Source organism: Danio rerio, chromosome 18 (genome assembly GCF_049306965.1).
Source record: "Danio rerio strain Tuebingen ecotype United States chromosome 18, GRCz12tu, whole genome shotgun sequence".
NCBI lineage: Eukaryota > Metazoa > Chordata > Actinopteri > Cypriniformes > Danionidae > Danio > Danio rerio.
In genome coordinates this window covers 15605067-15627500 of record NC_133193.1, presented here as the reverse complement: position 1 = coordinate 15627500, position 22434 = coordinate 15605067, and the positions used below count along the sequence as shown (strand labels likewise).

Sequence of the window (22434 nt, the reverse complement as noted above, 5' to 3'; positions counted from 1 at the left end):
GCTGAATAATAAATATTTAGCCTACTTGTACTCTCATATAGGGAACTCACAGATGCATTAGAGGTGATGTGTGAGTTTGAATGGAATGTGTGCCAGCAAGAGCACAATTACAGGGTGGCATTAAGTCAATATCAAGAGGCTTTTTTTCTTTCTTTCAGAACAAGTGGATGTGATGTGATTGGACATACAGTGTAACATTTGTTTGTGATGTTTTAAAGGGTTTAATAGCGTGTTGTAATTTCAATAACAGCTGTCTGTACTCACGAAAATGCCTCTTCACTCGAGCATGGATCGTCTTTCAACTCGTTTTCCATGGCGTTCACAGAGCTGGAGTTTTCAGCCAATTCTGAAAGTATTACATTTGACTCAAAGTAGCGTTTGTACAAAGCATATGTCTTGATATCTTCTGAAACACGTCATAAAACATAATAAACTAACTGGTTTAGCATGGTAAAAACAGAATATTTGCTTTGCGATGTCAATCAAATTAATAAACATGAACGTGATACCTGCAAATAACGTACAGTTGTAATTGATCCACGTGGCTTTTGATCATACAGTTGACTTTTTGGTGTCGTGGGTGCTTTATAACCAAGTTTACGCTACATTTAAAATGTGGCTGAAATAACCTTGTTCATTAAATATTTATATAAAATAAGTGTTAAAATCGCGTGCTACTTTGCTACAAGCAGCATGCGTAAGTTACCACTAGCGACACCAAAAGGAACTAATATACATGACGTTTCCAAACAGGTTCCGCAATTAACTCCGCGTCTGCCATTGGGCGGATAAAAAAGATATTCCCGCCCTAATCGCATTCCATTGGTTATACAGTAATTTATTTGTCACCTCACCGTTTTCTGATTGGCTAAAACACAGCGATTACTCTCATGAGAAAAACATTTGTTTTTTTTCTTCCTAATCAACAACATCCTTATGCTTTTATAAAAAAAATTATACATACATACAACATATTTGAAGGTGAAGCCAATGTTTTGTGCTTTTTATAATGAGATTCAATCATATATAAAGCCCCTTAAGATAATGAAAACAAAAAGTGTAATTAATCTTCTAGTCTTTGATAGAAAAGTATAAATTTCAGAAAAATCCTGACATTTGGGGGGGGGGGGGTCAGCTTTCAGTTTAGCATTTTCTTATACCCCCAACATTTGTGTAATTTATTTAATTATATACCTGGCTGCACTATTAAATATTTACATATTTATTTATGCAGAAATTTGTGTAATTTTTATATACATTTATGTATTTGCATATTTATTTATTATTTTATTTATGCAGGAATTTACGGATTTATTTACTCATTTATTTATATATTCGCATATTTATTTATTTTATGTTTTTGCAGGTTTCGTCCTCCAAAGTTTATTCTTATGAAGAAAACATTTGTTTTTTGTCTTTGTAAAAAAAAAAAAAAAACTCTATACATCACAAGTTCTAAACACGTTGCACAATTATTTACAGTGCAAAAAAGTTTGTATTATTATTATTATTTTAATGTTATTTTTAATATAAATGGATAAAGGAAACAATCAAATACACAACTTATATTTGTTTACTTATGAGATAATTAATTATTTAATTTACAGCCATGGCAGCCCAAGGGCTTCGGTGTACTGTCTTTACATTACAAAACTGTTACTTTTACGATCTGATTTCTTTAAAAATCAGCGATATCACTTCCTGTTAGATATACGATATAAAGTGGGTCTCAGATCTGACAAGAAGCACTGCATTAAATTCCATTTCCCCCTGTCATGTATTTAAAATATGACAGTTTATTTTACCCCAGTATTTTCAATAGAATTTCTGCGCCAGCCTGTTGCTACTGATGGTGCAAACGGTTACAACGGTCTTTCATCTCGTTTTACGCTTGAACAACTAAACAAATGCTTAAGTTTATTTAACTGAATGTATTGTAATTACCTTACAACATCGATGCTGTAAAACAACCTTGTGAATTGAAAATCACTAGGGCCGTGCATAAAGCTTATAGGGTTGATTTCATATTAGATTTGAATAAAGTGCCTGACATCATTTTAACATTACCCCGATGAGCAAAACAACGTTGAATCAATGTCTTTGATAAACGTTAATTAGATGTAAAGAGAAACGTTTATTTTTGGTTGAAATAATGTAATTTTGCTAATTTGCTTTCACTAAAACACTAAATGCTAAATAACCACATTTTAAAAATAATACATTTCTGGTTAATACTGTCAAAATTTGATTATGCCAAGTATATTTATTTACTCAGTTTTATGCCAGTCTATTTTTATTACTAAATTACATTTTCCACCTACTTATGCTAGCAAACAACCAAAACATTCATTAATTAATTTTTATGCTTTGTTTAAATTGAAGAGTTTGTAGAATTACAACCATATACTGTAAAAAGATTACAACTTTCCATTTAGTATCCTGTACAGTCATTTAGTCATTTGCATAAAACGGCGCGTGGCCCCTTTAAGAGACCCCGGAAGTAAATGCGTGTTGCAACATAATACAAGACGGTTTATTTTGGTGCGTGTTTGACAGGCGCGCAATGACACCTTTCCACTTAAGTACAGTCGCGCGATCTTTGCTAAAGTCGTATCGACACAGAGCTGTACTAAAAACAATCCACGGACTCCGACTCTGGGATTTTCAAAGCATGCATCCACGCTCCTCCATCGCAGGGCACGAACTCATGGAGGAGATCCTGAGGAAGACTGTGGCCCCATTGCCCAGCTACGAGATGAGAGACAAATCTCCACCTCCACCCGAATCCAACAGTTTGGAGTTCATGCATTTTTACAAGAGTTTAGAGAAAGAGCAGAGGCTGGAGTTCCTCGAGAAGTTGTCTCATGATTTCGGGGTTGATCACAGGTGGGCTTCGGATCTGGCCGCAAAGTTGCTGGAGGCTCAGGTGCGGGATGTGGCCACCATCCTGCAGGTGGAGGACAGGCTACGGTACAGTTTGACACCCCGGTACCGACAGCTGCTCACCCACATCAGCAGGGTGCAGGGCGGGGTGAAGTTTCTGGTGGACCTCAGGGCAGATCTCATCGAGTTCGCATCCTCAAAAATTAGTGACAGCCCACATATGAGGGTAAATACTCATCATTTCAATGCTGTATAATATCTAGATAAGACATGTTCCCAAAATTAAGGGTAAATAATCCTAATTTTATAGTTATATGATATATAAATAGCATATGTAATATTTTTTTAAGTTGTTCCAAAATAAAACATCATTACATCCTTAAAAATTAACAACAGCTTAGGTATTGGTGTAAATAACTTTGTTGTTATGTATTTCAATGGCTATTATAACTTTTAAGGTCGTACAAATGTTAAATTTGCATCCTCAATAATTTGTGACTGACAGCCCACATATGATGGTGAATACTCATGATTACAGTGCTGTATGATATGTAGATGACAAGTATGTTTACAAAATTAAGGGTAAATAATCCTACTTATATAGTTATATGATATATAAGTAGCATATGTAAAATTTTTGAAGTCGTTCCAAAATAAATTATCATTCCATTCTCAAAAATAAATGACAGCTCAGGTATAAAGGTAAATCCCTTTTTTTTGCAAATACTCAAACCTCTGTTGCTATAAATACATTTCAGATGTAAAAGCTTTTGGGTTTTGCAAGAAAAATATTGAGAAGGCATACTGGGAATAAATAAGTGAAAATATGAAAAAATGTTTACAGTTTTAAGATACACACTTTAGATGTCAAATGTAACCATTTGATAAGTGTGCATCCTCATAAATTAGTGTCAGCCCATATATGGAAGTAAATACTAGGGCTGCACAATCTATCGTTTCAGCATCGATATCACAATGTGATCATTCACAATAGTCACATCACAGGATTTACATGTTTTTTTTAAAGCCTGTGACTGTATGAGGATTTTAAAAGCATTCAGCCTTATGAAATTGTACCGTTAGTAACTTTGATAAAACTATTAATTTTATTGCATTATTTGTATCTTCATCTATAAGTTACTGTTCCTAAATACTGTTAGACCTGGACAATGATAAAACAATTTGTTTCAATTGTAACCTTTTCTCTGTTGTATATATGCTTATAATTTGTTTATTAGATTTTTACTCCCCTACAGAATCATCCCAATCAATCTAAAATGATCAATTATTTCTGTATGGAGATATTTAAATCATCTGGTGAACTGGTATTAATAGCGCAATAAATGTTGCAGAATAACAAAATATCGCAATGTTCGATTTTTCCAATATTGTGCAGCCCTTGTAAATACTCAGAATTTTTCTGATTTAGTAGACTAAATATAATATTTTTTTGAGTTAATTACTTTTTTTTTCAAATCTAAATTTAGTACAATCTTTTATACAACGTCATTATGTAATTTGTCAAAAATATGTTGTATTATGGTATATATACAGTAGATTTAAAATGTGGGGTTTTTTTGTTGCGCAGACCTAATATCTACAGTAGAACAGAAAATTGAGCTTGCCTTCCAAATATTTGTGGCTAACCACATATGATATTAAACATTTCTAATTATATTATAATATACAGATATCCGATACAACAATTTCTGTGGTCATTCATGAAATAATGAATAAATTAGTGACAACTCGCGTATGTATTGTTCCATTCTCACATGATATATAAATGTCGAATATTGCCTAATCATTTTGATGGTTACCTAGGATAAAAATAAATACTTTCAGACATATGAGGATAAATAAATACTCACAAATTCATTATGGAACTCATCAACTGTAATAAGTTTTGATGTGTTGTTTAATCAGTTTTTTTACATGCTGTTTTTACTATTACTAAAAGACTTATTCTAGTGAAAGGCATTCCTTTACCAGGTTCCAATCAAAATTTAGTTCCATGTTGTGTATACTACTGTACTTTTTAAACTTTGTGGATATTCCAAAAAAACTTATTGGCATTACATTCTCACTAATTAGTGACAAGCCACAAATATGAATGTAAATACTCAATATATCATTTTATATGATAAGTAGTTGTCATGTACGGTAATTTTGTAGTTGTAAATGTGTCATAATACTGTACTTGCGTTTTCCCCAAAAATGTTTGATGTAGATTTGAAATGCAAAATGCAAATAAATTAATCAGTCCACATTGAGAGGTCATCATGCCATTCTAATAAATATCTGAAATGTTTTCATTTTAAGCACCATTTCAAGATAAAATATTGAGTTTGTGTCCTCTAAAACAATTTAGTTTCAGAAATTTGAGTGTCTCATAATTTCATTAATATGCAGATACCAAACGCACTCACACTTTGTTTTTTGTTTTTTTTGTTGGTAAACATACAGTTGATGCAAACAATAGACTACCCCCCCCCCCCTATCTACTATGTATTTTTGTGAATGCACCCACGTCATGGAATGACCTTTTGGCTTTCCTGATGTGCCAGTGAATTCTGCTTTCATAAGACTGTCTCTGTCAGTGACATGGCATGCAATCTTGTGATGTGCCCTTTCCCCTACTTTAGATCCTGGTGGTCTCTGATTTCACATGGCTGGTAGTGTTTGCAGCCAGGCGACCTTTGTCCCACATTGGTGAACGTCACAGGCTTCAACTCTTACATAGTTTCTAATGTTTTGGTGCCAGAAATACTTTTGAATTCATGGCATGCCACTTTAATTTAAGCCACAACGTCATACGGACACATGTCTGCTGTAAACATATGATAAAGTGCTCTACATTTTGTTCCTGTTATAGCTCGTCTTATCCTTTAAAGCAGAGAAATTTTTTATTTAGAATTCAAGAACATTTTCTTTTAAATTTTAGCTTTGTGCCGATAATTTTTGTTTCTCAAAATTCAACATACTGTATGTCCTTATGTATTTGGTTGTTAGTAATATTATTTTTTTTGACTAATTTGGTTATACTTTTAAATAATTTAACTTTTTTTTGCTGTCTTCTCACAGCAAGAAGGTGGCTAGTTCGAGTCCTGGCTGGGCCAGTTTCATTTCTGTGTGGAGTTTGCATGTTCTCCCCATGTTCGTGTGGGTTTTCTCTGGGTGCTCCGGTTTCTCCCACAGTCCAAACACATGCAGTAAAAGTGAACTAAATTGGCCAAAGTGAATGTGAGTGTGTATGGATGTTTCCCTGGGTTGTGGCCGAAAGGATATTTGCTGCGTTAATCATATGCTGAAATAGTTAATAAATAAGGGACTGAGCTGAAAGAAAATAAATGAACTTTTTTTAATATTTGTATTTTTGTGTTTTTCCAGAGATTTTATCCCTTAATACCGGTATAGAAAATAGGAAAAAGATCTATCCAGGCCTGGTTTTACTCAGAATAAGCCATTCATTACAATTCAAGTCTTGCCTCTGGTTTGCTCTTTGCAGAATACAAACCTTTTTAGATACATATATCTACCCAAGGCATCCTTCTGTCTTTTGGGTCATTTATTGCTAAAAGAAACATTCATTTTCATCCCACTAAACAAAACTCTGGCTGGTTGGCACTGTGTTTTTCCCATTGATTTGTAAACATTTGGCTTAATCTGTAATGCTTGCTCTTAAAAATGATACTGCTATGCTTCACAAAATATACAGATCCTTGTCAAAGTATTGGAGGTCTGTTATTCTAGTGCAGGGGTGCCCAAACTTTTTCTTATTAAGGGCCAAAAACCAAACTTGAATGAGGGTGGTGGGCCGAAGTTAAATAAGCCAGGCTGTTACATTAAGGTCGCCATTGTAATTTCCTTTGAAAATTACTTTGATTGTATTAATAATTATTATAAAATGTAAAAATAAAAATAAAAAAAATATATATATATATATATAACGATCCCATTTATAATGCTGAACACATTGAAAACACTTGATTTGCTCATTAAAGATCTTTACAGTTTTTTTATGTTTTATTTATACATTGTGAAACATTACAAAAATTTACAAAGACATAAACATATAACATAAAGCAAATACACTGAAGAGTATTTTGAGCAAATAATAATAATAAATAAATAAATAATAATAAATAAAAAATAATATTAAAAATAAATAGATAAATAAATAAAAAACAACAACACTAGTGCAATCTTATATACAGAAAAAAAAAACAAGTCTACAATGTGTTGACCAGAAATAGTTTCCAGTAAAAGCTGGGCATTAGGGGGTGGGGATTCAATCAGAAGGAGCAGGGTCAAGCTGAAGGGTTTGGACATATTTGCGAAGGGGTTCCCACAATTTAATAAAAATATTGCTAGTTCGGTGAAGAGAGTACCTAATTTTTTTCTAATTTCATAAAACAAAGAACATTTCTTATCCAACAAGTGTGAAAAGGAGGGTGAGGGCTCTTCCTGTCCAGAAGAATTAATGGTCTATAGCCAGAAGGGTTAAGAAGGCTACAAAGTCTACAAAATGAGAGGGTAGAGTGTGTTCGGGTGGAAGAACCCCAAATAAACCAATAATTGGACATGGTGGGATATCAACAGTGGTAACAGCTGATAGCAAGAGGAATATTTGTCTTCAATCTTTATTCATGCACAACATTTAATTGGAAAATGTAATTATATTTTATATTTTGTATCTCAACAATTAAACAAACAAACAAAAGGCTACGTTAAAATTAGAAATGACAAGCTCTGTGGCCCTAACCTTCCATCATTCTCTCTCTTATTTTAGATGAGATGGCAGGACAAATCAAAGGTTACCCTGGGCCAAGTTTGGCCCACGGGCCCTAAGTTGGGGATCTCTAGCCTAGTGGTACTATGCGCTGACAAATATAGCACAGAAGTGCTCACGGCGACCTGAGTTTGATTCCTGACATGAGGTCTTTTGCCGATCCTCCCCTTCTCTCTGCTCCCAATGCATTATTGTTTAAAGTCTCCACTGTCCTCTATCATAATATAGGTGAAAACCTAGGGCTGGGTGATTAATCGAAAAGTAATTGAAATCTACATTCAGAACCTATAATCAATCTATTTTTTCCAGGACAATGTTTTTAATGACTTTTCGTACGTGTCACATGACCCTGCTCTGTTAAAGGCTGTGGCTGTGTCTACTTCTGCAGCCACTTTGCAGCCACATCTGATCTCTGGTCAAGTAGGATGACTCGTTCTTGAGCCTTACTTTGCACTACTATATGCCTTTATACGGCATATAAAACTTGCCAGTGAACTCTGAGGGCAAAAAAGTAAAAAAATGAACTGTAATCGAGTTAAAATGTTCAACTAATCACAATTTGGATTTTAGACAAAATTACCCAGCCCTATAAAAAACCCTAAATAATAATAATAATAATAATAATAATAATAATAATTGCAGACGCCATATTTTAAGTTTTTTTATATTTTAAGAGTTGTAACCATAGTTTGTACAGTCAGTGCTATCATATATATATATATATATATATATATATATATATATATATATATATATATATATATATATATATATATATATATATATATATATATATATATATATATATATATGATGTTATTAGTTTTTAATTTAACAGAACACTGAAAATAGAAACTTTAATATGGCCCTATTAAATCTAAATTTTTTCTCCATCTGTCTTTGCTTTCCCCTTTTTTTTTTTAGCTTTGCCAATTAATTTTTTAATGATTCAAATTAACTGTAACAATAAAAATAGCTTGTTTTAATTCATTAGTTATTTTAATTTTTTGGTTTATCTAATTTGCTTTAAACTAATCTCATTTAAATAATGAATCTTAAACATTTTTAAAATTACATTTAGTTTAGCATTTTTAAGATTGCATTTTTATGGAAAATAAAATACAGTTTCCTTCTCAAATTCGGTATTTATCTTGAAAGCTAAAAAGAAAATAGGATTATTTATTTACGTTCAAACTGCTTGCCTAATAACTTTTTTTTTAAATACTCAAATTAGACATGACTTAAGACTGCCTTGTTTGTTAACAAATTAAATGTGGCATGTTATTGCAAATAGACCTATGAATTATCCTGCATGTCAAGATTCCTTTAAATTATGTGTTTTTAGGCCAAGTACTACCAAACCTAAAAAAGGAATTATTCATCTAGAATGTTTTGGGTTTTGTTTTGTGCTGTCTTGCAAACTTCAGCTGTGACACTGACTGCCTTTTTGAAAAGTGAGCTTCAGTTGCTCTGTATCTGTGAAGTGCAAAGAGATCATTGAAGTCTGAGCAGTTTCTGCCATTTCAGTCAGAGTTGTGCAACACTCTCAGTGTGTTCAGCGGCCTCTGGGTCACTTGCACAGCACCTTGTCCTGATGCTTATTTTGAAGACAGCCCATCTATTGCAATGTTTCTTCCTCCATTTAGTTACAAAGGACTTCACAGTGATTCTTGAAGAGTTTGAAGTTTTGCCAATCTTTTTATGTTTTTTTCAAACGTTATCTCTGAGTTTCCACAGGCAGTTCTTTGGTCTTAATGGCAGCAGGGATGATGATCCGATCTGCTGTTTTAGTAATGAGACATCACAAAGTTACTACTTATTGTGAAACTGAACAGGTGGATTGAGCGACGAAAACATGAAAAATGAGTATGAGGTGAATTGTAATTTCATGCGTTTAGAATGGAATATTAGTGTACTGCTTACTGATAATATTTTTATTGATGTAACGTGTAAAAAATAATATTACATTCTTGCAATTTGTAGTTTTATCATATGTTGAGTCGTAAATTTATATTTTCCAATTCTTGTTTCAAATCTGTCTTGTTCATGTTTTTTTCTTCTTGGAATTAGATTATAAACTGCATATTTGTTTTCTCAATTCTGCTTTATTACTCCAAATTTTGAGGAAAAGAGAAATAATATACAACGTTTTTTCTTGCATTTTTAAAGAGATTCCATCTTAACATAAATTCAGACTTATTTTAATGAGAATTGCAACTTCAGTTTTCACAGTTGTGTTTTTAACACTGTAAACATTATTATTATTTTTTTAATCAAACCTATCATCCATTAAATGGCATAACATTAAATGGCATAACATATTTTCGGTCAATAATTTTTTGATGGCCAAAAATTTGGTACATGTCTAATATTAACACACTTTTAGATTCTCATCGTTGCACATTTCTGCTGTGTTATTGGCTAGATCAATATAGAGTTAAAAAATGTCCAGAGCTTATCATTATTATTGACATAAATTTTTTTTCGCAATTCGATATAATATCATTTATTGCCCAGTCCTAAATTGGTCATCTAAGCTAATGATAATTAATCTGACTAAAAATATTGAATAAAGCTTTGCGCAACTTAAAACATGTAGTTTAATTTATTAAAATAAGTTAAAGTAACATAAAAACATCTGTAGTGATGACTTTGAAATATAATTTTTACAGTGTAAACTTATAATTTTATTTTGATTATTATTTTGTTTGTAATTTCAAAAATCTATGAAAATGGTTTGATCTATAAGCTCAAAGTTGGATTATTTTATTTTATTATTAATTTTAATATTTTTATGTATAATTTAATATTTTTATTTATTTATTTTTCCAAAGATTAGCTAATATTCTGTGCATGTTTACTGGTGGTCAGTGGTTATCTTAAAAACAAATAAATAAATGAACAAATAAATAAATGTTTAACAACGTTTTTGTTTTTATTATTTAGTTTTATTTTATTTTTTTTATTAAGATATATTTTTTATATATTTATTTTTCCAAAGATCAGCAAATAGTATTCTGTGCATGTTTACTGGTATTCAGTGGTTATCTTAAAAAATAATAACTATACATGTTTATTATTAACATTTTTGTTTTTATTTTCGTTATTAATAAAACAAAATTAATATTAATAAAATATTAATAATAATAATAATAAATTAATATTAATAAAATCGTTTATTAATAACTTTTTTAAACATTTTTACAAATTTTGCAGTAAATATAGGACTTAAAATGAATTCCTAATACAGTTTCAGTTGAGTTGTAAATTGACTTTGCAAAAATGCAGTCAGCGAAACTGAATACTTTTTAAGCACCCCATTGATGTCATGCTGACACTCAGCCAAGCAGTAATTTGGTCACATGATCATTGTGTATTTTGCACTTCATATAAAAGCCTTTTTACCTGTTAGTGAGTGTTAGCACAGCTCTCAGCAGCGGCTTCCAGTGCTTTTCTCCATAATAATATTGCATTACAGCATATCCCTAAGGAACGCTTGAGAGAGACCATCTGGCACACCTCCAGCACGCCGAGGCCTATCAGAAAAGAATCTGTGTCATTAAAATGTCTGACTTAGTGACAGCTAGGTGAAATTGCAGAATCGTGCAGAGTAAGGAGGTTTACTGTTACCCAAAAGCTACCTTCTATCCAGCAGCTGACCTAGTGCTAAGATTAGTTACAGTTGCACACGTATACACGCTATACAGATGAGCAGTGCACTTTTTATTAATGTGTTCCTGATGGGGCCATAACCAAAATCAGTTGTTTTGTTTTGTTTTGTTTTGTTTTGTTTTGTTTTGTTTTGTTTTGTTTTGTTTTGTTTTGTTTTGTTTTGTTTTGTTTTGTCTTGTTTTGTTTTGTTTGTAAAAATGGACTGTCCTACTCCATTGGGCCATAAACAAAATTAGTTGTTTTGTTTTGTTTTGTTTTGTTTTGTTTTGTAAAATTAGACTGTCCTACTCCATTGGGCCATAAACAAAATTAGTTTTTTGTTTTGTTTTGTTTTGTTTTGTTTTGTTTTGTTTGTAAAAATGGACTGTCCTACTCTATTGGGCCATAAACAAAATTAGTTGTTTTGTTTTGTTTTGTTTTGTAAAATTAGACTGTCCTACTCCATTGGGCCATAAACAAAATTAGTTTTTTGTTTTGTTTTGTTTTGTTTTTTAAAAATGGACTGTCCCACTCTATAATGGGCAGTTCATTCCACTGTAGCGACACATGATGGATCAGAGACTATAGGCTGATTTATACTCCTGGGCTGTGTGATCAACATGATCCACATCGCCTGCCTTGCGCATAGTCGTGTTGCTCTGCAAAAACACTTCCGAAAAGCTTGCTGGCAATACGTTTTTATGTTCCTCTGTGTCGTGTTTCTTCATGGGTGTTGTTTTGTCTGAACGCTACCTAATGTACAAGCTCATTTAGTGGTGGAAACCGGTGGACGTGCAACAATTTTAATCAGAAGGTATAAACAAACATCAGTTTTCATTTAGAGCTACTTCATGGGACTCGACACTTGTAAATACTCAATCCAATGGGTTCACAATGGGTCACAGCTACCAAGCCAACCATTAACAGAGCTTGCACTATCCGTTGTTGCGATGTGTAGTTTAATTTTTTGAGAGGTGCTCGTCAGCATTAGTGTCAACCGTGGTAAGGGCTATGTGACCGTGTGAAAGCTGCACCGGGGCAAATAGGCGTAAGCTTGACGCCAAAATATAAATCAGCCTTAAGCTGAAGGAAAGTGAGTAAAATTCTAAAAACCAAATCATCAAAATTAATCAACTTAATTTATGATGGAATGCGAGACAAAAAACAAGACAAGAAAAATTTGTCTTTTGTGTCTTCGACAATTTGTGCATATATTTCTACATTTATATTTCTAATTTATATATTAAAAGAAAAATAACGCTCTGTCGACTTTGATGTTGAAAATTCAGTTAAACAAAGTGACTTTTATTGACATTTTAGTAGTTTTAAATAATATAATGTATAACAAGTAATACATAAACAAATAAGTCTGTAGATTAAGTTTGTTGTACTGTAATAAACAACACCAACCCAGACAATTTAGTCATTCATATTCTTTTCAGCATAGTCCCTTTATTAATCTGGGGTAAATCTATGTTTTACGCAGCAGATGCCCTTCCAGCTGCAACCTATCACTGGGAAACACCCATACACTCCCATTCACACACATACACTACGACAACTTAGCTTACCCAATTCACCTATAGCGCATGTCTTTGGACTTGTAGGGGAAACTGGAGCACCCAGAGTAAACTCACGCAAACACAAGGAGAACATGCAAACTCCATGCAAAAATGCCAACTGACCTAGAGAGGCTCAAACCAGTGACTGTGAGGCGATTGTGCTACCCATCGCACCATCCTCAACCCAGACAATATATAACCTTAAACTATTAAAAGTGTTAATAAAAGTCTCTTTTCCCAAACTTTTCAAGGGTACAAATTGTTGGAAGAACATAATGCAATTCAAAAGCATAAATAAATGTGGAAAAATAAAAACATGAATCACAAAATACAGAAAACTGCTAATTTATAACTGTTTTCTGCAGTGTTTCTGCTGTGTGTACACTTATACACTAGCATCACATCTCTAACTCAAAGACAAAGGCTTTAAAATGTGCTCCTAGAAACGGTGAAGTATATCACTTAAACTGATTTAGCTCACTCTCATCCAGCCAGAGCGCTGAAGAGCAAATTGCAATAAAATGACAATAATCGGTCAAGACAGAGAACGGCGAAGATGCTGAGCTTTGCAGTAAAATTTAATCACACATCCCGAACTCTCCCGAGCAGAATTAGCAGGATCCCAGAGAAACGTCAGTTCAGATCTCCAACCAGTTACATCTCTTGATGCGTAATCGATAAACAGAAGCAGTCGGTCTGAACTCAAACAGGTGTCCCGCAGAACTTCTTCACGTCTGCATTATATTGGACAGTCAGCAAACTGCTTGTAACAGTTTGCTCAAAGCAGTTTAGGTTGACTGCTCTGACACGTCCTCTGCTGTATTAGTGATCAGTTACACTGGCTGCCTTGTCAGTGAGCCATTTACATTTCCTCAGTCCATTAGTTTAGAGATTTACATTAGAGGTCTTTATTATATAGCAGGAATGATCTGCTCTCTTTTATTCTAAGCTTTTTAAAGTAGCATAGTGAGCATTTTTGACTGGAATCTATTGAAAACTGCAGACTTTAAATCTTTGAAATGCCATTTAATGCTTGCACATTGTAATACTGACTACACTGTGCAAATTGGTGAATTTAAATTTCATTTTTAAAGGGATAGTTCACTTAAAATGACAATTCTGTCATCATTTACTCACCGATCAATTGTTCAAAACTTATTTGAGTTTCTTAATTCTGGATAACACAAAGTCTCTTTAAGTCATTTTACTTGGTGGCCATCTTTGAAACACCTCTCAGGCGGTATCCTCTGGCCTTCTGTTTGAACAGGGATACATCGAATTCTCCAAAATTGCTTGCCAAGCTTACGATTAAATTTCATATTAGAAAACAATGATAACATTAAACAACAAATGTTTCTTTAGTTTCATTTCTAAACAATTGGGTCACACAAAATCTGCAGAAATCTGCAGAATCTGCAAATCTGGAGAATCGTCAATCTATAGTGATCGCTGATTGGCTCTTGTACTAAAAGGCGGGACTTCATTCGCCATATTGACGTTAAAACTATACGAGTGACACGTCTTGTGTATTCTAAAGTCTTTGACACAATAGAAGATATTTCGAAAAATGCTGATTGCTGACATCCAATGACTTTCATAGCATTTTTTTCTACTACTGTATATAAACGTCAATGATTGCCAGCAACCAGCATTATTCAAAATCTCTTCTTTTTATTCAGTAGAAGAAAGAAGTTCATAAATGTTTAAAACCACATGAGGGAGAATAAATGACAAGGTCATTTTCTTTTTTTGTTTCTCTGTAGTACCATATTTTATATTAATTAAAACATATATTATGCTGTTTATAAACTATTTTTTTGTTACTTGAGATGATATTAACTGGAAAAAAATCTGTATTTATAAAGACTAATTTTTCAACTTTTTAAATGAAGGCTATAATAACAAAATATTAAATATTAGTTAAAAAAAATAGTAAAAAATTATAAAAAATATTTTTGAAACAAAGTCTTTGTAAAACCAATAATTACAATGCTGTATCATCACTGTATAAAAAACAGTATAATATTGTATAATTTAAAATAGGATTTAAGAACTTTAAGATATGCTAGCTATGATTCACAAGTTTGTTCACTTCATTAAAACAATGGGCTATATGCACAGCTAGTGTTTTTCAGCCAATGATAAACTTCCGGCGAAAGCTTAATGTGACTATTTTCAATGCCATAAGGTTTCTTTTACAACATTGATGTTGTAATATAATTAGAACACATTCAGTTAAATAGACTTAAGCATTCATTTAGTTGTTCAAGCGTGAAACGAGATGAAAGAGCGTATAAACTCTAGCACTGTCAGGATCAGCAGGCTAGCACAGAAACTCTATTAAAAATACTGAGGTAAAATAAACTGTCATATTTTTAAGACATGGCAGGGGGGAAACGGAATTTAATGCAGAGACCCACTTTATATCCTATATCCATCAGGCAGTGAAGATTGCTGATTTTTAAAGAAATCAGACCTTAAATGTGGCAGAAGTTACATTTTTAGATGAACTATGCATTTTTACAAAGCTACATCTATGATCTTAATAGTATTTTAGCATTGTTTCTCATTATCTAAAACTGGCTTCCAATTTACATGTGACCAGGTGAGAATTGCTTTAATGTCAGATTTCTTTCATTTGCACCCTTCTCCACTTCTCATTCACATCACTAAAATCTGTGAATGTCAAATGCCCAATTTCAGGTTCTGCTGAGGTGCAGTCATTGACACGTCCTTGACATTCCTGCTCCTTTTATACAGTGCAGATTTTTCAACAGAGCAAACGCTTTCTGTCCTGTTAAGTTCCAAGACGGCAAAACTTCTGCAGGATTAAAGGTCCCGTAAAATTAAAATCAAACTTTTTCTAGATGTCAGTAGCAGTATATTAGTCTTAAGGCCAGGACACAACGCCAAACAACTATCACAGATGAAACCCAAGTGTGTTGTTGTCTTGCGTTGGCTCATCTCTGGTCCTGTCTTAACCGAAAAGCTGTGTGTGAACACGCCAAACAAACAAAAGCTGACTGATTACTTTCAGCAGGGGGCAGTTTTCTCATTCTTTAAAGGGAAACCAGAACTTCTGACATGGACAAAGGTCAAACAAAAAGCATTTTGTTCTATTATCACAGTAATTGTCACTCACTACAGAGAAATTTGCTCCAATAATCTGATAATCTAATTATACATGTCGTTTCCAAATATTTGAGAAATATAGTGAAATTACAGCCGGCCTCTTTCTGTTCTTTCTCGACTCAAATCATTTACTTGCGAGGTCACTTCACTACGTCACACTCTTCAGGCGATTCTGCATGCAGAAATGGGTCAATGCAATCTGACTCTAACCCGATGACAAAACAGTGGCAAAATTGACATTTATAAGATATAAACATCCAAAGCTTCCAGTTTGTCACTTCCACCTAAATGGATCAGTGATTTTTTTTGACATCACCTCATACTCCAGTTTATCATCAAAACTTCTGACCAATCAAATACTCTCTAGTATATAAGTCCCACCCTCTTTAAGATGCTTCTTATTGGCTTTTCATTTGATTTGCTTAATCTCAACCACTGTCACTGCCAGCGCTGCGATAAAACCGAAACGCTATTGGCTGTTTTTTTTTAAAGGGGAGGAGCTACTCTGTCTAGGGCTTATACCTTTGTATGAATGTATATATGTATATTAGAAATTAAATTAAGAATTGAATACTTGTTATATAATTTACATTTCGATTCCTCTTGTCTTGTACATATTTTTCACTCGCTACTCTGTCAGGAACTTCGCTGCTGGAGAGCACCTTCAATAACAATCTAAACATTTGATTAGAGATGGACTGCAAGATGTGTTCAAAATTGTGGCTACAGGTAGTGAAGAACGATGACAAAGCTAATTGTAATTATTGTAATAAACTAATAAAGCAGGGTGTCGCAACCAGCATGGCAAAGTGTCTGCGGTTGGTTCACCTACTTCACAAACATCGAATTAAAAGAATGGCGTCTTAGGTTTTTTGGCCATCCTGGGTGTAACCAACAAGAGTTGTGCATTTTAGTTTAACTTTTTGAGCGTGCTGAGCAGTTCAGTGTTATTTTAATATCCTGAGCTGAAACTAAACAGTGCATTCTCTCCACCTCCTCATTCATAAGTTAGAGGACGCGCTGCTGAAGCATGCAGGAGAGATGGCTTTACACTCCGTCATTCATAATCTTAGGTTTTGTATTGGAGTCGAAAAAATATATTAAAGTAGAATGTTCTTTTAAAACCGAAAACATCGTTTGTAAATTGGTGTTTTTCCATAACATACACCTTTGTGAATTTTTTATTTGTTATGTATAGCATTTAATGTGCATTTTAATAATATTATTCTATTCAAAGCAACACTAAGACGCGAATTTATCCTCGAAAACATCTCATGAGAGCGATGCATGTGTTGGATGACTGTTTTTAGGGGGTCAAGCGCGAAGCGCTGAAACCCTATTGTATTTGTTAAAGTTAGGGGGTCAAGCGCGAAGCGCTGAACCCCTATTGTTTTTGTTAAGATTTTTATTATTATTATTATTATTATTATTATTATTATTATTATTATTATTATTATTATTCTGCCGAAGTCACTATTGCCCAGACCAAACCGTAAGGCCGAGAGAGCTGAAACTTGGCCAGATCGTAGTACCCCGGTACACTACGTTCTGGCCAAAGATCAGCCAAATCAGACCATAGGTGGCGCTATGGCGCCAAAAAAACACTTTTTGGACATTTTTGGCCGCTATTCGTTCACCGTTTGTCGTAGACTCAAAAACTTTACATTTTTTCAATCCTTGGGTTAACCTGAACAAAAGTGTATACCACAAATTTTTGCTCTACGACGCACCGTTTTCCCGCTACATCGCCATTTGTCCGAAACCTACTTTTGCGAACTAGTCCTAGGTTTTTCACTCAATCTAAACCAAACCAGCTCTCAAATGTTCTCTGGACACTAAATATCAATAATTATCAAAAAAAAGTTTACATTTTTATTCTCACACGAAACAGTACACAACAATGTTCGATGCTAATTGAAGCTAAATGCTAATTGGAGCTATAACTTTTGAACGAAATGAGATATCATCACCAAACTTGGTACACACATGCATAAGCTCAATTTGAGGTGACACTGCAAAACCCGCAGACTTTGGCCACATGGTGGCGCTATAAAGCTAAAAAAACATAAAAATTACTCTAACCTTACAGCCATTTGTCCAATCAGCTTGAAATTTGGCATGCCGTGTCTTTGACCAAGTTGTCATAACATACTATAAGGACATTGGCATATCTCAAAAAACATGGCCGCCATTGGCCAATTAAAATTGAGCAGCCATTTAACAAGGTTAACGATGAGTGATCGAAACGAAACTCGCTGGGCATGGTCGACTCATGGTCCTAGAGGTCTGTAAGAATTTTGAAAGAAATCGGCCACTAGGGGGCGATTTTACATATTTTTAGTGTGTAATGAGTTGTGTATCACACAACCTTTTGCGCAACCACACAAAATACATATCATATGATAGGCCTGCTCATACCGAACAGTTTGACACTCAAACCACTGCTGTCACTTACACCGTTCGTTAGATATTTATCAATATAGGAAAAACCTACTTTTGCGAACTAGTCCCTGGTTTTTCACTCAATCGCGACGAAACCAGTGTTGTTAGAATCTCTGGACTGTGTAGATCAATAATTATCAAAAAAAAGTTTAACTTTTCACTTTGGCTAGCTGTAACAGGCTAATTTACAAAAGGGGCGTGTCCACACAAACCTACATGCCTGTAAACCAATAAGGAAAACCCAAAATATCACAGAAATTGGTGAGCACATGTGGCATATCAACGAGATGAAACTTGCAAAATTTTGTGAAGATCAAACCATAGGTGGCGCTATAATAGCAAAAATATGCTAAATCGCTTAAAAATAAAGTAAATTTGCTTCATTTACATACTATTTCACAAAAAACATTTGATTCACATATCATATGATAGGTCTGCTCATACTGAACAGTTTGAGACTAAAACCACTGCTGTTACTCAAACTGCTCATTAAAAAACCATCAATATAAACAAAACCTACTTTTGCAAACTAGTCCCTGGTTTTTAACTCAATCGCAACGAAACCAGTGTTGTATGAACCTCTGGACTGAGTAGATCAATAATTATCAAAAAAGAGTTGAACTTTCCATTTTAGATAGCTGTACCAGGCTCATTAACAAAAGGGGCGTGTCTACACGAACCTACATGCCTGTAAACCAATAAGAAAAACCCAAAACATCACAGAAATTGATGAGCAGATGTGGCATATCAATGTGAATAAACATGCAAAATCTAATAAAGATTGGGCAATAGGTGGCGCTATAATAGTGGAAATGGTTCTAAAAACATGCTAAAATGTCTTACAAATCCAGTAAATGTGCTTCATTTACACCCTTATCACTGAAATGATTTATAAGTTATTTTATCTGTCCATCTTGGATGTTTAAAGGTCTCAAAAACACATTTTCAATATTCTATCATTTTAGCCACTATAACAGACTTTCAACTGTCATCTACCATTTCTAACCACTAGATGTCACAGCAAGACCACTTATTTATTGTTCAAAACATTTGCATACCTTTCTTGTTTTACATTTTTTGAGTTTAAAGTCAGGGAAATTGCATTTAGGATTATTCTGAATCATATTTTGACCTGATGTAAACACTGTTATGCATTAAACATCTAATTTGGTCCCAGTTAACCTCTTCATAATAATTCTAATAGGTAAAACTGGTTCTATGATTAAACACATTGTTTTAAAACATGTGTAAAGAAAATCACAAGTGTGGCTTCTATATGGCAGTAACAGACCACTTATTGTTTATTTTACTGCTCTATAGCAAAGAATGTAATGTAATGTAATGCATTCTGAATCCCAAACTGACATGGCATGAACACAGTTAATTCATTTAAGATCAAATTTAGTTAAAGCTTTTCACACTTTTTACTCTGTAGATTTTTAATTATTTTTTCATTTTATACAGTTAGAACATGCTCAATTATAGAAGGGATATGTTTATGCACACCTAAATGGCTGTAATCACATAAATAAATTACACTGTGGCCACTAGATGGCAGTAGGAGATCACTAATAGCTTATTCACTGCTCTTTTGTCATTTTTATTAAGAAGAGCTAAAATAGCCATAACTCATGAAGGAATTAAAATATCTTCACCAAACTTGTTACACATATGCAAAAGGTCAGTTTAAGGTCATAGCATAAAACTCGTAGACAATGGCCACATGCTGGCGCTATACATTGTAAAATCACTGTATCTGAGTAACCATTTATCTGATTAACAAGAAATTTTACATGTCGTGTCTTTGTCTAAGGTGCCATGACTCGATCTACACATTATATCACAGGGCTGCTTATACTGGTCACTTTGACATAAAAGCGGTCACTCGAAATGTTCATTAAAATTTCGTCAATATGTAAAAATCGAAGTTGCTTCTCTGGAGTGTTTAATCAAACATTTGTTAGCTCAATCTATAAACTTTAACACTCTAATCGTATATTTCGTTGTCGAATAAACTACTTACAGGCGTCCTAACTGCTATATGACCTTACCTTGCTAAACTGCTTGACCCCCGTTAATTGCTGCTTGCAGCTATATTTTTTATTATTATTATTATTATTCTGCCGAAGTCACTATTGCCCAGACCAAACCGTAAGTCCGAGAGAGCTGAAACTTGGCCAGATTGTAGTACTCCGGTACACTACATCCTCACCAAAGATCAGCCAAATCGGACCATAGGTGGCGCTATGGTGCCAAAAACCAATATTTTGGACGTTTTTGACCGCTATACGTTCACCGTTTGTCGTAGACTCAAAAACTTTACATTTTTTGAATCCTTGGGTTAGCCCCAACAAAAGTGTATAGCAAATTTTTTTGCTCTACGACGCACCGTTTTCCCGCTACATCGCCATTTGTCCGAAACCTACTTTTACGAACTAGTCCTAGGTTTTTCACTCAATCTAAACCAAACCAGCTCTCAAATGTTCTCTGGACACTGAATATCAATAATTATCAAAAAAAAGTTGAAATTTTTTTTCTCGCGCGAAACAGTACACAAAAATGTTCAATGCTAATTGAAGCTAAATGCTAATTGGAGCTATAACTTTTGAACGAAATGAGATATCATCACCAAACTTGCTACACACATGCATAAGTTCAATTTGAGGTGACACTGCAAAACCCGCAGACTTTGGCCACATGGTGGCGCTATAAACCTAAAAAAACATAAAAATTACTCTAACCTTACAGCCATTAGTCCAATCAGCTTGAAATTTGGCATGCAGTGTCTTTGACCAAGTTGTCATAACATACTATAAGGACATTGGCATATCTCAAAAAACATGGCCGCCATTGGCCAATTAAAATTGAGCAGCCATTTAACAAGGTTAACGATGAGTGATCAAAACGAAACTCGCTGGGCATGTTCGACTCATGGTCCTAGAGGTCTGTAAGAGTTTTGAAAGAAATCGGCCACTAGGGGGCGATTTTACGTATTTTTAGTGTGTAATGGGTTGTGTATCACACAACCTTTTGCGCAACCACACAAAATACATATCATATGATAGGCCTGCTCATACCGAACAGTTTGACACTCAAACCACTGCTGTCACTTACACCGTTCGTTAGATATTTATCAATATAGGAAAAACCTACTTTTGCGAACTAGTCCCTGGTTTTTCACTCAATCGCGACGAAACCAGTGTTGTTGGAATCTCTGGACTGTGTAGATCAATAATTATCAAAAAAAAGTTGAACTTTTCACTTTGGCTAGCTGTAACAGGCTCATTTACAAAAGGGGCGTGTCCACACGAACCTACATGCCTGTAAACCAATAAGGAAAGCCCAAAACATCACAGAAATTGGTGAGCACATGTGCCATATCAATGAGAAGAAACTTGCAAAATTTTGTGAAGATCAAACCATAGGTGGCGCTATAATAGCAAAAATAGTCTTTAAATAATGCTAAATCGCTTTAAAATAAAGTAAATGTGCTTCATTTACATACTATTTCACAAATACACTTATTCTACATGTCATATGATAGGTCTGCTCATACTGAACAGTTTGAGACTAAAACCACTGCTGTTACTCAAACTGTTCATTAAAAAACCATCAATATAAACAAAACCTACTTTTGCGAACTAGTCCCTGGTTTTTCACTCAATCGCAACGAAACCAGTGTTGTATGATCCTCTGGACTGAGTAGATCAATAATTATCAAAAAAATGTTGAACATTTCACTTCTGATAGCTGTAAGAGGCTCATTAACAAAAGGGTTGTGTCTACACGAACCTACATGCCTGTAAACCAATAAGGAAAACTCAAAACATCACAGAAATTGGTGCGCAGATGTGCTATATTAATGTGAATAAACATGCAAAATTTTGTGGAGATTGGGCAATAGGTGGCGCTATAATAGTGGAAATGATTCTAAAAACATGCTAAAATGGCTTAAAAATGAAGTTAATGTGC

At 33.9% G+C, this 22434-nt stretch overlaps 2 protein-coding genes across 3 annotated transcripts in view; one reads left to right on the top strand and one right to left on the bottom strand.

The window, feature by feature from the left end:
- The window catches only part of zgc:173742, a 57337-nt gene extending 56633 nt beyond the window's left edge, over positions 1 to 704 (bottom strand). Inside the window, exons 1-2 of one of the 2 annotated variants that reach the window (XM_002665326.7) lie at positions 510 to 704; positions 265 to 346 (exon numbers count right to left, since the gene is read on the bottom strand). In XM_002665326.7, the coding sequence (XP_002665372.2) occupies positions 265 to 314 (50 nt within the window). In that variant the 5' untranslated portion in view covers positions 315 to 346; positions 510 to 704. The remainder of the gene's footprint in view (positions 1 to 264; positions 347 to 509) is intronic. The other variant, XM_005169957.5, reaches the window with a different exon arrangement.
- Positions 705 to 2515: 1811 nt separating this feature from the next.
- mlycd (malonyl-CoA decarboxylase) overlaps positions 2516 to 22434 on the top strand; it is a 41249-nt gene continuing 21330 nt past the window's right edge. The window contains 1 exon segment of the mRNA NM_001089503.1: positions 2516 to 3109. Coding sequence (NP_001082972.1) covers positions 2564 to 3109 — 546 coding nt within the window. The 5' untranslated portion in view covers positions 2516 to 2563.